We start from the raw sequence: 13,324 nt of genomic DNA on the forward strand, positions 1-13,324 counted from the left end.
GCTCCATGTGATTTTAACAAACTGCAGGTCCTTTAGCATGCCTTCCTTCTCTTCCTACATCTTACTCAGGGCTAGGTCTTTGGCCTAACCAAGATAGGCCTCCAGTTCAAAAACCACCTGCTCCAACCGCTTGATGCTGGCCTTCCACTCCCTGGTTGACTCCCTCATGTACTACTGAAAGAGAATATGAATGTGAGCCTTGGCCACATCCCACCAGAGCCTCAAGGAGGGAAAGGCCCCCTGCTTCCTTCACTGGTCAGCCTAGAATCATTCAACTTCCAGAAGGAGCATGCAGACTCTATCCGCCCCTCGGTTGGTGGTCCGAGCACAGCACTGGCCACGTAGAAGCCACTGAAATGCAGAAGACATACACCCAAGAAATGTCAAGGTGATCTATTCTGGACCCCCCTCTCCTCCAAACCCCTAGAAAGTGAAAGTGCTGGTATTCTGCGGGAGATTTTGTCAGACATCCACCAAGTCATAGGACCCAACCAGGTGCCTCAACTTCTCCAATGCCGGCTGGCTGCTTGGGATATCTGAGTGATCCCTCTGCTCAAGGGTACAGTTGAAATCACTGCTTGCGGTAGCATCATTGGAGTCAAGGTTAGCTGACACTTCAAAGAAGTAAGCCTACTGTGTGCTGGCCTGGGGAGCAAATACGTTCACTGGGTGAAGCAGCATGTTGCCCAACCAGAAAGTGAGATGAAGCAAGATAGCCACCCTCCCTGAACTGAAAGTGAAGTGGCTCAAATACAGCCTTCCTTGTCGCTCAAGGAGCTATTTAGCTTTGTCTCCTGGTACAACATGGGTTTCCTGCAGGAAGCACACAGCATCATTCCTCCTTCTGAGAAGTTGAGAAATCTCTGCTGCCTTTGTTGTTGAGGCTGGTTATGGTTTTCTTCATGGCGTGAGTCTACTGGAACCACCATACACTCTCTATAGTGGGGAGGGGGCAGAGTCACTGGTGATCCTCAACTCTCTCAACAGCTCAGAGAGGAATGCCTTGGGCCTGCGAAAGCAGATTGGCTGTTCGTGGGCTTCTTTGGGGGTCTAGGCCAGAGGGCAGCAGCACGTTGTTGTGGCCCTGGCCTGTACCATGACATGAATATCATGCCCAGCACTATATCCCTGATGCCAAAGTCAGAGACTGAGAAAGGAGGGTGTTCCCCTCCCTCATCGCCAGGTCGAGTTGACTCATGTCCTTACTCGTGCCTGTGGTGTTTATAGCAGAGTAGACAGATCTAACCAGCAGTGCTAGCCCCAACCATTACTTGAGTGCCAGCTGAAGCTTGTCACAGCAACCTAAGCTATCAGCCAGGTCCTCCTTCAGTTCTGCAAAAGGGATGAGAGGAAGCTCAGTAGAGGGCACAAGAGCGTCGACCACCTTGCTAATGATGGACTCCCAGATTATCCCTGGTGCTCTCCACTGCGCCATGGTCCTCCTCTAGGTCGTCATCATTAGCGACTGACCCGCCTACAGCACAGGGTGCAGCAGGTGGCCTAGTTGGCCCTACCTCTGACACCATCCCACTCCCAGGGTTGATAGCAGATAGGGTCTTCAAGGGCTTCTTTGAGGGTCTAGTCCAGAGGGCAGAAGTGCGTTGTGGCCCTGCCTCAGGCACTGGCCTGTACCACGACGTGGATACCATGCCCAGCACTATATCCCTGATGCCAAAGTCAGAGACTGAGAAAGGGGGGTGTTCCCCTCCCTCATTGTCAGTCAGTGACCTAGCATGTGGGGGCATTTTATTCAAATCCTTGGCTAGGTTGAACAATTCCTGCACCATGTCTGGTTGAAGGGCTAGCTCAGCCTCCAGGATGCTAAACCTAGTAACTGGTGCCTGGATTATGCCAGGTGTATCCCCTGCTCCTCCCTCCCGTCCATGAGAGGCACAGGCTGGACAGAGGGATCTGTCTTGCCCTCCCTGAGGTTGAATAACCCACCAACAGCACATGGTGGCTGGAGGACATAACAGGATCTGCAATGGGCACTAATCCTCTTCCACCGTGAAACATCCCTTTTCCAGGTTCTCCCCCAACTTCTGAGGACTGTTGCCTCCTTTTCTGGGAGGGAAACTTCCATCTCCATCTCCTCTGTCACCTCCACCTCTGACACCTCCACCTCTTTCATGTCGATTTCTTGCTCCATTTGGACATGCACTGCTTCAGTACCTCAGGAGTTGCGAATGGTGCTGAACATTGTGCAATCGTCAGTGAACATTCCCATTTTTGATCTTGCGATGGAAAGAAGGACATTGATGAAGCAGCTGAAGATGGTTGTGCCTAGGACATTACCCTGAGGAACTTCTGCAGTGATGTTCTGGAGCTGAGATGACTGATCTCCAACAGCCACAACCATCTTCCTTTGTGCTAGGTATGACTCCAACCAGCAAAGAGCTTTCCCCCTTATTCCCATTGAGTCCAGTTTTGCTAGGGCTCCTTAATGCCACACTTGGTCAAATGTAGCCTTGATGTTAAGGGCAGTCACTCTCACTTCACCCCTGGAGTTCAGCTCTTTTATCCGTGTTTGAACCAAGGCTGTAATGAGGCCAGGAGCTAAGTGGTCCTGGGGGAACCCAAACTGAGCATCAGTGAGCAGGTTATTGCTAAGCAAGTGCAGCTTGATAGCACTGTTTATGACCCCTGCCATCATTTTACTGATGATCAAGAGTAGACTGATGGGGTGGTAATTGGCTGGGTTGCATTTGTCCTGCATTTTGTGTACAGGACATACCTGGGCAATTTCCACATTGCTGGGTAGATGCCTGTGTTGTAGCTATACTGGAACAGCTTGGTGGGGGCATGGCAAGTTCTGGAGCACAAGTCTTCTGTACAATTGCCATAGTATTGTCAGTGCACTTAGCCTTTGCGCTATCCAGTGCCTTCAGCCGTTTCTTGATATCACTTGGAGTGAATCAAATTGGCTGAAGCCTGGCATCTGCGATGCTGTGGTCCTCTGGAGGAGACTGAGATGGATCATCCACTCGACACTTCTGGCTGCAGATTGTAACAAATGCTTGAGCTTTATCTTTTGCACTAACGTGCTGGGCTCCCCCCATCATTGAGGATAGGGATATTTGTGGAGCCTCCTCCTCCAGTGAGTTGTCTAATTGTCCACTGCCATTCACTGCTGGATTTGGCAGGACTGCAGAGCTTAGATCTGATCCATTGGTTGTGGAATTGCTTAGCTCTGACTATCATTTGCTGCTTATGCTGTTTGGCATGCAAGTAGTACTGCTTCACCAGGTTGACACCTCATTTTTTGGTATGCCTGGTGCTGCTCTTGGCATGCCCTCCTGCACTCTTCATTGAACCAGGGTTGATCCTCTGGCTTGATGGTAATGGTAGAGTGGAGGATATGCCAGGCCATCAGGTTACAGATTGTGATTGATGACAATCCTGCTGCTGCTGGTAGCCCACAGCACCTCATGGTTGCCCAGTCTTGAGTTGCTTGATCTGTTCAAAATCTATCCCATTTAGCACAATGGTAGTACCACACAACACAATGGAGGGTATCCTCAAGGCCGAAGATGGGCCTTTGTCTCCACATCTGGTCACTCCTATCTATAGTGTAACAAAAACAAAAGCTGCTGGAAAAACTCGGCAGGTCTGACAGCATCTGTGGAGAGAAACAGAGTTACCGATACTGTCATGGACAGATGCAGCTGCAGAAGGTAGGTTAGTGAGGGTGAGGTCAAGCATGTGTTTCCCTTTTGTTGGTTCCCTCCCCATCTGCTGCAGACCCAGTCTAGCAACTATGTTTAGGACTCGAACAACTTGGTCTGTAATGGTGCTACCGAGCCACTCTTGATGATGGACATTGAAGTCCCCCACCCAGAGTACATTCTGTGCCCTTGGCACCCTCAGTACTTTGTCCAAGTGGTGTTCAACATGAAGGAGCACTGACTCATCAGCTGAGTGTGGGGGTTGGTACGTGGTAATCAGGAAGTTTCCCTGCCTATGTTTCACCTGTTGCCTGAGACTTCATGAGGTCCAGAGTTGATGTTGAGGACTCCCAGGGCAACTCCCTCCCTACTGTATACCACCGTGCCATCATCTCTCCTGGGTCTGTCCTGCCGATGGGAGAGGACATGGATGGTGAAGGTGGTGTCCAGGACATTATCTGTAAGATATGATTCCGTGAGTATGGCTATGTCAAGCTGTTGCTTGACTAGTCTGTGAGACAGCACTCCCAATTTTAGCACTAGCCCCCAGATGTTAGTAAGGAGGACTTTGCAGGGTCAATAGGGCTGAGTTTGCCATTGTCATTTCCGGTGCCTAGGTCGATGCTGGGTGGTCCATCCAGTTTAATTCCTTTGAAACTTCTTAGTGGTTTGATAGAACGGAGTGGCTTGTTAAGAGTCAACTACATTGCGATTGTTCTGGAGCCACATGTAGGCCACACTAGGTATGAACAGCAGATTTCCTTCCCTAAAGGAAATTAGTGAACCAGATGGGTTTTTACAAAAATCAACATGGTCATCACCAGATTTTTATTGAATTCAAATTTCATACCTGCCGTGGCGGAATTCGAACCTGGGTCTCCAGAGCATTACCTTAGGTCTCTGGATTACTAGTCCAATGATAATACCATTATGCCACCATTCCCATTAAGTCTTAGCTGCTTTGGTTGTTCTGGTGACCCATGAGATGGGACTTTTTTTTTTGTACCTGCCCCATTTCCTTACAGGCATGATATCGATGCCACCAGATGCCTGGAAGACATGGGAGATGGCCCCCCAGGTATTGAATGCCAAATGCCTTATCTATGCCCTCTGCCATTTGCACAAAGATTTGGTGCAGGAAGATTCTTCGTGACAGGATTTACAACCATTTGGAAGCAAATGGGCATATTAGTGAGAGGCAGCATGGTTTTGTGAAGGGGAGGTCATATCTCACTAACTTGATCGAGTTTTTCGAGAAAGTGACAAAGATGATCGACGATGGAAGGGTAGTGGACGTTATCTACATGGGTTTCAGTAAGGCCTTTGACAAGGTCCCTCGTGGCAGACTGGTATAGAAGGTAAAATCGCATGGGATTAGAGGTGAGCTGGCAAGATGGACACAGAATTGGCTTGGTCATAGAAGACAGAGGGTAGCAGTGGAAGGGTGCTTTTCTGAATGGAGAGCTGTGACTGAGAGGTGTTCCACAGGGATCAGTGCTGGGACCTTTGCTGTTTGTAGTATACGTAAGTGATTGGAGGAAAATGTAACTGGGCTAATTAGTAAGTTTGCAGATGACATTGAGGTTGGAGGAGTTGCAGATAGTGAAGAGGATTGTCAAAGGATACAATGGGATATAGATCGATTGGAGACTTGGGCGGAGAAATGGCAGATGGAGTTTAATCCGGACAAATGCGAGGTAACGCATTCTGGAAGGTATAATAAAGGTAGGAATTATACAGCAAATGGAAGAACCCTTAAGTGCATCGGCGAGCAGAGGGATGTGGGTATACAAGTCCGAGGTCACTGAAAGTGGCAACGCAGGTGGATAAGGTAGTCAGAAAGGCATATGGCATGCTTGCCTTCATCAGCAGGGGTATTGAGTATAAAAGCTGGGAAGTCATGCTGCAGCTGTAAAGAACCGTGGTTAGGCCACACTTGGAATATTGCGTGCAATTCTGGTCGCCACATTACCAGAAGGATATGGAGGCATTGGAGAGGGTGCAGAGGAGGTTTACCAGGATGTTGCCTGGTCTGGAGGTTATTAGCTATGAGGAGAGGTTGGAGAAACTCTGATCGTTCTCACTAGAGCGACGGAGATTGAGGGGCGGCTTGATAGAAGCTTGCAAAATTATGAGTGGCATGGACAGAGCAGATAGTCAGAAGCTTTTTCCCAAGGTGGATGAGTCAATTACTAGGGGACATACATTTAAGGTGAGAGGAGAAACCTTGAGAGGAGATGTGTGGGGGCAAGTTTTTTACCCAGAGGGTAATGAGTGTCTGGAATTCGCTGCCAGAGGAGGTGATGGAAGCAGGTACGACAGTGGTGTTGAAGAGGCAGCTTGACAAATACATGAATAGGATGGGAATAGAGGGATACGGACCCCGGAACTGCAAAATGTTTTAGTTTGACAGGCAATATGATTGGCGCAGTCTTGGAGGGCCGAAGGGCCTGTTCCTGTACTGTACTTTTCTTTGTTCTTTGAAGAAGATATGGTGAGGGCTGCTCTGGCTAAAGCTGAGCAGGATCAGCACTATCCCCAACCTCACCTCCCCCAGTTGGTGAAGGTGTCAGAGGAAGAGTACACCCAGATAAAGGGCAGGATCTTGGAGGTAACAATCCGCAGCACACTGGCCTCCAGAGGGTTCTTTGGAAGGCAGACCCCACCCACCATGAGCCCCCTTTCGAAGGCCAGGTGCTCCACCCGGGTTGGTCTTCAGAATGGGCACAGCCTTACCATACATCTTTGAGGCAGCTACAATGACTGAAGGGCTGACAACCCCAGGCATGATCTGGATGCATGTCAAATTGGAGCGAGTGTAGCTCTTCACCCCCATACTTCTTAGTAATTAGCATAAATGGTGGTCCACAGAAGCAGTGGGAATAGAAGTGGCAGCCTTTCCCATTTAGGTTCTTGCAGACCCCGCCACACAGTCACCGTTGTAGTTTTGCGAGTTACATTCGCCCCAAGTCTCAGGCCTGATGTTTCTGATGATGACCTTCATCTGCACAGAAGGGCACTGAAAAGGCAAAAAAACACCATTAAATAATGATGGGAAATTGGCCTCTCTCTTGTGCAGTTCTAAAATATACACAACACTTAGTGAGAAGAATAAAGATTGTGTCGGTTGCCTATCAGAGTTAGAGAGTGAGCTAAAGATAAAAGGAGGGACAGTGAAAATTTTACAGGGACAGGGTCGCCACTCAAAGCCAAGGTTGGTAGGTGGGTGCTGCAGGGTGCATTTTCTCGAGATTATTAGTCTCTAGTAGAGATCTTGCTGGTGGTGTTGGGAGATGTCTTCACCTGGGACAGCAGGAACTGGTCTGGCACAATCCTCTCCAGGCTTCAGCTTACACTGGCAGCAGCAGAATCAGCAGTATTACCTCTCCTCACCGTTGAACAATAAGTGTTTAATCCAGAAAGCCGGTTGAAGGATAAAACTGTCACTAATTTTTACCACCCTATGAGCATTTAGTTAGAGCTACACATTATAAGCATTCACCTCCTAAGTCAACCCCCAAAGTTTCAGTGTCTTCCTTTTTATGGGGCACAAAATCCTATTTCATGCCCACCCTGCATACAATTAACAGGCCAAACTGTCACATGTTGACCTTGAGTAGCCCCTGCATCTGGGTAATGTGGCTGTTAGAGCCCAGCCAGCTGGGTCCCATTTCTGTTTTCTTTAATGATTTGTCCTGTTTAGAAAACATTGTTCCTGATGCTGTTACCTCGTCGGTGAATAAATCTAAATAAAAATGCTAAGAACTGTCAAATCAATTGATGTAACTTACTATGCAGGCAAAATAGTAAAACACGGATTCAAAATTTATGTGTGCTGTCTCCTCAAGAAGCTTGTGGTATGCATCTCTATAACCCATAAACACTAAAGGATGGGATGTCCTACCATAAAAACTCGCTACAAATTGGATGAAGTAATTCAACCAGAGTTGTTTGGTTATTGAGAGAACAATGCAACTACGAATGGAAGGGAGCCCAAGGAATTATGAAAGATCTGGCAGTATCTTTGGCTATGAATTGAAAAGTCTCTTTGCCTTTATATTTCAAGGCTAGTTTTGAGAGAGTAGTGCTACATCAGGCTGCCTCTTAATGTCCATCTTGTACTGTTCTTCATTGTATGTTGAGCAGAAGCAGAGCTGGTGAATCCAGCAGCAGTTCCTAAGACTCATGAGAAAGATGGATCTCTGCTGTTGATAGAACAGGAGTTTGACATTTATATTGCTAACTGGAACTGAAATCGAGAGAAGTACACTTTGGCATCATTTGCAGTTGTAACATGTAACGGTGTGTTACAATTGAGCATATTGTATAAACTTCTCAAATCTTCCACTCTTTATTTGGCTCATATTTTACCTGCTGATGATTTTCCTGCAAGAAACGAGCAATTATGGCCTCTCCCTGCTGTTTGATCCATGCTAAATCAATGAAAGCCCCTGACAATGAACAATGCTCGTTCTTTTAAAACTATTGTGAACTGTCTGAAGCATATTTGCTCATCAAATCTAATCTGACCTTGATTTCAGCAACATTAGTGCAAAATGTGCTAAAACTGTCAAACTGTTCTTTTAAAAGCTATTTTTTGCACTTGCAGAATTGTAGCATGCCAAATAAAATTGTAAGTCTTTTAACCTATATTTTGCATATTTGATAAACCAGGTCTTCAACAGAAACAAAAGCTTTTACAGGAAAAGCATTTGAAGGCAAAATCCTCAGTGGACAAGATGCCTGTAGGAGGTGGAGTAAGTATTTATCTCTGTTCTGAATGCTTTTCCTTGTATTAGATTACATCCTGACGTTTGCTGAGAACACAATGTACTGGATAATGGGGCATCTATGCAAGCATAGTTGCATTTCCTTTGCATGTCTGTGGTGTTCCATTAGTGGATAAAAGGTGCATTTATTTTCTCATTAAGAGCTACACCTTTAAAAATAAAATTCAAGTTCCTAAATGAACAGGTGCAAACTAAAGAAATCATTTATTTTCCTGCAGTTATTTAAAGTATTAGTACCAGATAGTTGATTATAGCCTTGACCTTACTCCAGATATCCATCACTTAAGAACGCAGAGACACCAGTGGATAATGTGGTGCACTTTAGAATGATAAGACATTGGTTTATGGGAAGAATTTTACATCCCCCGCAGGTGGGTTTGTAAGCAGCGGGGGTCGCCTGTAAAATTTCTCGGTTGGCCTTCCCACCGGGTTCCCGCCACACCCCCACCCCAACCTCTCCGCAATTCTACACTGGGACAGGCGAGGCCTACGCCGGTTCGCCCACCCTTTGTCCAGTTGAGGTGGTTAAGTGGAGAATTATTGACCACTTTAAGGGCCACTTCCCACTAAGCCTCAATTTTCAGGCTGGCAGTTCAGGAGCAGTGGCAGGGGAAATGCCCAAAATGTAACCCTGTTCAGGTCCTGGGTAGGAAGGGGGGTGGGGGGTGCGTCTTCATCAGCAGTCTCCTATTAACATGGGGCACCTCTTTCTCCACTCCCCCCTCACCCCCAACCTCCTCCCTGAACTCCACAATCCCCCCACCCCATTCTGCACATCCCCTTGGGCCTCACCTCCCCATCCTGCCCTGAGAACCCCAAAACTTTTCTGGACTTCTGGGACTTGGGCTCTGGGACCGCTTGCTGTCCCAGTCCTTTCCACCACGACCTCTAGTGTTGCAAGGACTCGAGAGCTGTTGGCCAATAGATTGGCTGGCAACTCTGAGGCAGGTCTCCCTCCTGGCCCATGACTTCAATTCCTCTCTTTTGTAAGTGATCCATCTTAGTGATGTTGTCACGGGAGGTGCTGACCAGCCACAAAACCCTTCATAACATGGAGGAGAAATCCAGAAATACCCTGGTGTGTGCTCATCTGCCTTCTAACCAGTGGTTTGAGGCAAGCATTGGTGAGCCTGGGAGCAGTGTACTCACCATCCCTCACTTATGGATGATGTGGAAGAAATGAGAAAAATGTTTCATATAATTGTGCAGTGATGTCCATAATGAAGAATGATTGTAATCAATTTGCACCAGTTGATGAGGGGTCATTTTAAACTTTTTTTTATCCTTGAGAGCTTTGTGGCTGACAAGGCCATGATTATTGCCCATGCCACTTTCCTTCAGATGGTAGCAGTGCGGTTTATATGGAGTGGCATACTAGACTACTAGAAAAAGGCATTAAGAGACAAACAAAAAGTGTGGACTGCAATAACTTAGATTTATATGGCACCTTTAACGTCGTAAAATGCCTCAAGATAATTTTGCAGGAACATTAAACAAAAATTTGACACTGAACCACAAAAGAACATATTAAGACAAATGTCCAAAAGCTTGGTATAAGAGGTAGGTTATAGGGAGGGTCTTAATGGAGAATAGAGAGGCATGGAGGTTTAGGGAGGAAATTGCAAAGTTTAGGGCCTAAGCAGCTGTAGGCATGGCTGCCAATGGTGGAGTGATTTTAAATGCAGAACGAGAAAGAGGCAAGAATTGGAAGAGCACAGAGATCTTGGTGGGCTGGTGAAGATTACAGAGCTGGGAGAGGTGTGGTCGTGAAGGAATTTAAAAACTGGAATGAGACCAGTAGGCCAGACCAGGAACTGATGTCAACTTCCCATTCCTAAAGAATATTTATGAACTTGTTGGTATTTTGAGGCTGGGGCAAATTTTACAGTAATTCATTTTCTAGACCTAGCCCATGTTAGTTGCTTTATTAAATTTAATTTTCCAATTTTATGTAGTAGGGTTTGAACTCTCAACCTCTGGGATTATAGTCCAGTACTATAACCACTTCTTTGTTAGCTAATATGTTTTACTTTAATAGTAAAATGTTCAAATAAAGTTCACTGTGTGCCATTTTTAACTACAGTAATAATAATTTGACCTATTGAGGTTTTAGTTTCCATAACTGCTTTATGTTTTGGTTGTAGATAAAAGGCACCACAAACAATTCTTAGTGTGGAGTTTTTTTTAAAATTGAGATTATGTCATGGCTCTGTTGGTAGCATTCTGACCTCCGAATAAGAAGGTTGACACTCCAATGCAGTCAGTACCTGATTTACGCATTTGTGGACTGTTGACCGCAAATATCTCCCACAGGGTCCTGGAAGGAGCCATAGGCAAAGAAGTTGAGGGCAGTGTGGCCAGTAAGTCTTGTTCCAGGAAGCTACACATGTCTACCACCACTTGACAGGAGACCCTGAGCCTCCTGAAGCACTTCACTTCTGTTCAGACGTGTCAAGGAAGCTTATCCACTGCCTGTGTAACCTTCTGCAAGCTGCGCCACTCTAATGACCCCCCTCTCTCCTTTGGAGCTTCAGGTCTGTGAGCAGCAGGCTATTTTTTTAAATATATTTCAACGGATGTGGATGTTGCTGGCAAGGCCAGCCTATGTCGCCTATCCCTGATTGCCCTTGCGAAGGTAATGTTCAGCTGCTGTCTTGAGCCACTGCAATCCGTGTGGTGTAGGTACACCCATAGTGCTGTTAGGAAGAGAGTCGCAAGATTTTGATCCAGTGAAAGAACTTGTATAGTTCTAAATCATGATGGTATGTGGCTTGGAGGGGAATTTTAGGTGGTGATGTTCCCATGTGTCTGCTGCCCTTACCTTTCTAGATGGTAAAGTCATGGGTTTGGAGTCAAAGGAGTCTTGATGAGTTGCAGCAGTATATCTTGTAGATGGTACACACTGCTACAACTGTGCTTCAGTGGTGGAGGGAGTGAATGTTTAAGCTGTTGGATGGGGTATCAATCAAGCAGGCTGCTTTGTCCTGGATGGCATCATGTGCCAACATGCGGCTGCATATTTTAAGTGATGTAGATAGCCATAAGAAGTGTGCAACTGTCTTACAAGACAAAGTCAATTAAAATGAGATTCAAAACGCTCACAGCAGTGTGGCAAACAGATTTAACCAGTTATAAAGTTAGCACAGTAGAGAAATTCCTTGTTCTGAAGGATTAAGTGAAACTTTTCATTATTTTGCCTTGAAAAATTCCAAAATAAATTTTTATCCCCTTCAGTAATACTTTCAACATCTGTTACTCGTTAGATAAGTGCAATGATTTTAAAATGATTTAAAATACCTTTATACATAAGCACTAACTGTATAGGAAATAGATGAAATGTCAAAGCTGAATTTACAAATCTGAATAAATTGGGTGGTAACATTTTGAGTATATGATTATACGGTGTGATGTTATACTAATGTGGCAAGTAAGAGTGAATTGAAAGGTGCTATTGAGTACGGAGAAGGATGTTGATGGCAATTTTCAATCCGTGCAGAATGTAGCTTCTTTATCAGTCTACCTTTCCTGTATTGTGAAGAGGAGAACGTGTAGATGTAACCAGACTGCAAATAATAACATTGCACTTCTGGCACTTGCCATTATTATCACAGCTCCTTCGGGTCACAACATCATCTTGAACATGTGCTGCTGTCACAAAATTGCTGTAACTAAAGCATTCCAAAATCTCATGAACTTTTTGTAGCACAATCAGTAGTAAAAGTAGCTAAAGTAGTGATTATGGGAGTTGTATCCTTTTTATTTAAGCTTAAGAAATTGGATTTTGAAACAAGCAATTTATTTCTGTTTTCTAATCTCCACTCATGTCTCTCCCTTGTTTCCTGTTATGAAGTGACATCACCTGCTGTTTGCTGTAGATGTCTTGTATTTGAAATAGTGTTGCATTGTTGGGGAACTGTAAGCTGCAGTACTTCAAGTCCTTAGTGCCACAAATCAATGTGGCAGTCCATAATTATACCGAGTCTTTGTCATTCTCTCTCTCTCTCCTATTTATTAAGCAGTTACCTAAGTAGGTCCGTCCAGACTAAATAACATAACATCATATTTAATCTCAGTCAATTGATTTTCAGTTATAAGTTTTGTGCATGATGCAGGGTGGAGAGAGAGAAGCACATTAAAGGTGGAGCACAAAATCGCCTGTGGAATCTGTAGTTGAAAACAGCTTAACTTGATGTGATAAATCGTCTTCCTCTGTCAGCTATAAAGATATTACGTAAAACCTCTGAGTAGACAAGCCAATTACTAGTAAATGTATGCTCTTAGGGGAACTAAATCCTCCAAATCTGACACAAATAGCACAATTGTAAATTTTATTAAGTTTAAAAGATTGCAAAACATTGGAATGGTAAGAATATCACCGTGGAGTTGAGGCTAAGATATGATAGTGCAGAGTAGGGGAAATTTTACTCCATATCTAGCTCTACTATACCTAACTTGGATGTCCAAAATGTTTCCATTCTCAAACATGGAACATCATGTTGATCAGCAAAAAGAATCACCATAAGAATTACCCTAACAGATAAATTTAAAGAAAAATCTTGTACTTAGCATAGGCATCTAATAATCCAATTTCTATATTTTCAGATCAGCCTATGGCCAGAAATGGATGATATGAGACTTACTAAAAGAGAAGTACTTGTTCTCTTTATATCATCTTTGCTCCTAATTTTTGCTGTCGTCATCTTGTTTGAATACTTGCATGGTATGTGTTCAGTTTAGTACTGGAAGGGTCAACGTCTTATTTAAAATATCCATTATTTCACTGCAGTTTTAGCTGCAAAAGATAACCTATGTGGAGCAGAGGAAATTCTGATGAAGGGCTTCTCTCCAAAATGCTTTTCTTTTTTCAAA

The 13,324-nt window shown here is 44.9% G+C and overlaps 1 protein-coding gene across 1 annotated transcript in view; it reads left to right on the top strand.

Annotated features, from left to right (window-relative positions):
• The window catches only part of LOC121276709, a 50,884-nt gene that overhangs the window by 16,050 nt on the left and 21,510 nt on the right, over positions 1–13,324 (top strand). Inside the window, exons 4-5 of the mRNA XM_041185256.1 lie at positions 8,340–8,422; positions 13,058–13,175. Coding sequence (XP_041041190.1) covers positions 8,340–8,422; positions 13,058–13,175 — 201 coding nt within the window. The remainder of the gene's footprint in view (positions 1–8,339; positions 8,423–13,057; positions 13,176–13,324) is intronic.

The sequence above is a fragment of the Carcharodon carcharias genome, chromosome 4 (assembly GCF_017639515.1).
Source record: "Carcharodon carcharias isolate sCarCar2 chromosome 4, sCarCar2.pri, whole genome shotgun sequence".
In the NCBI taxonomy this organism is placed as follows: domain Eukaryota; kingdom Metazoa; phylum Chordata; class Chondrichthyes; order Lamniformes; family Lamnidae; genus Carcharodon; species Carcharodon carcharias.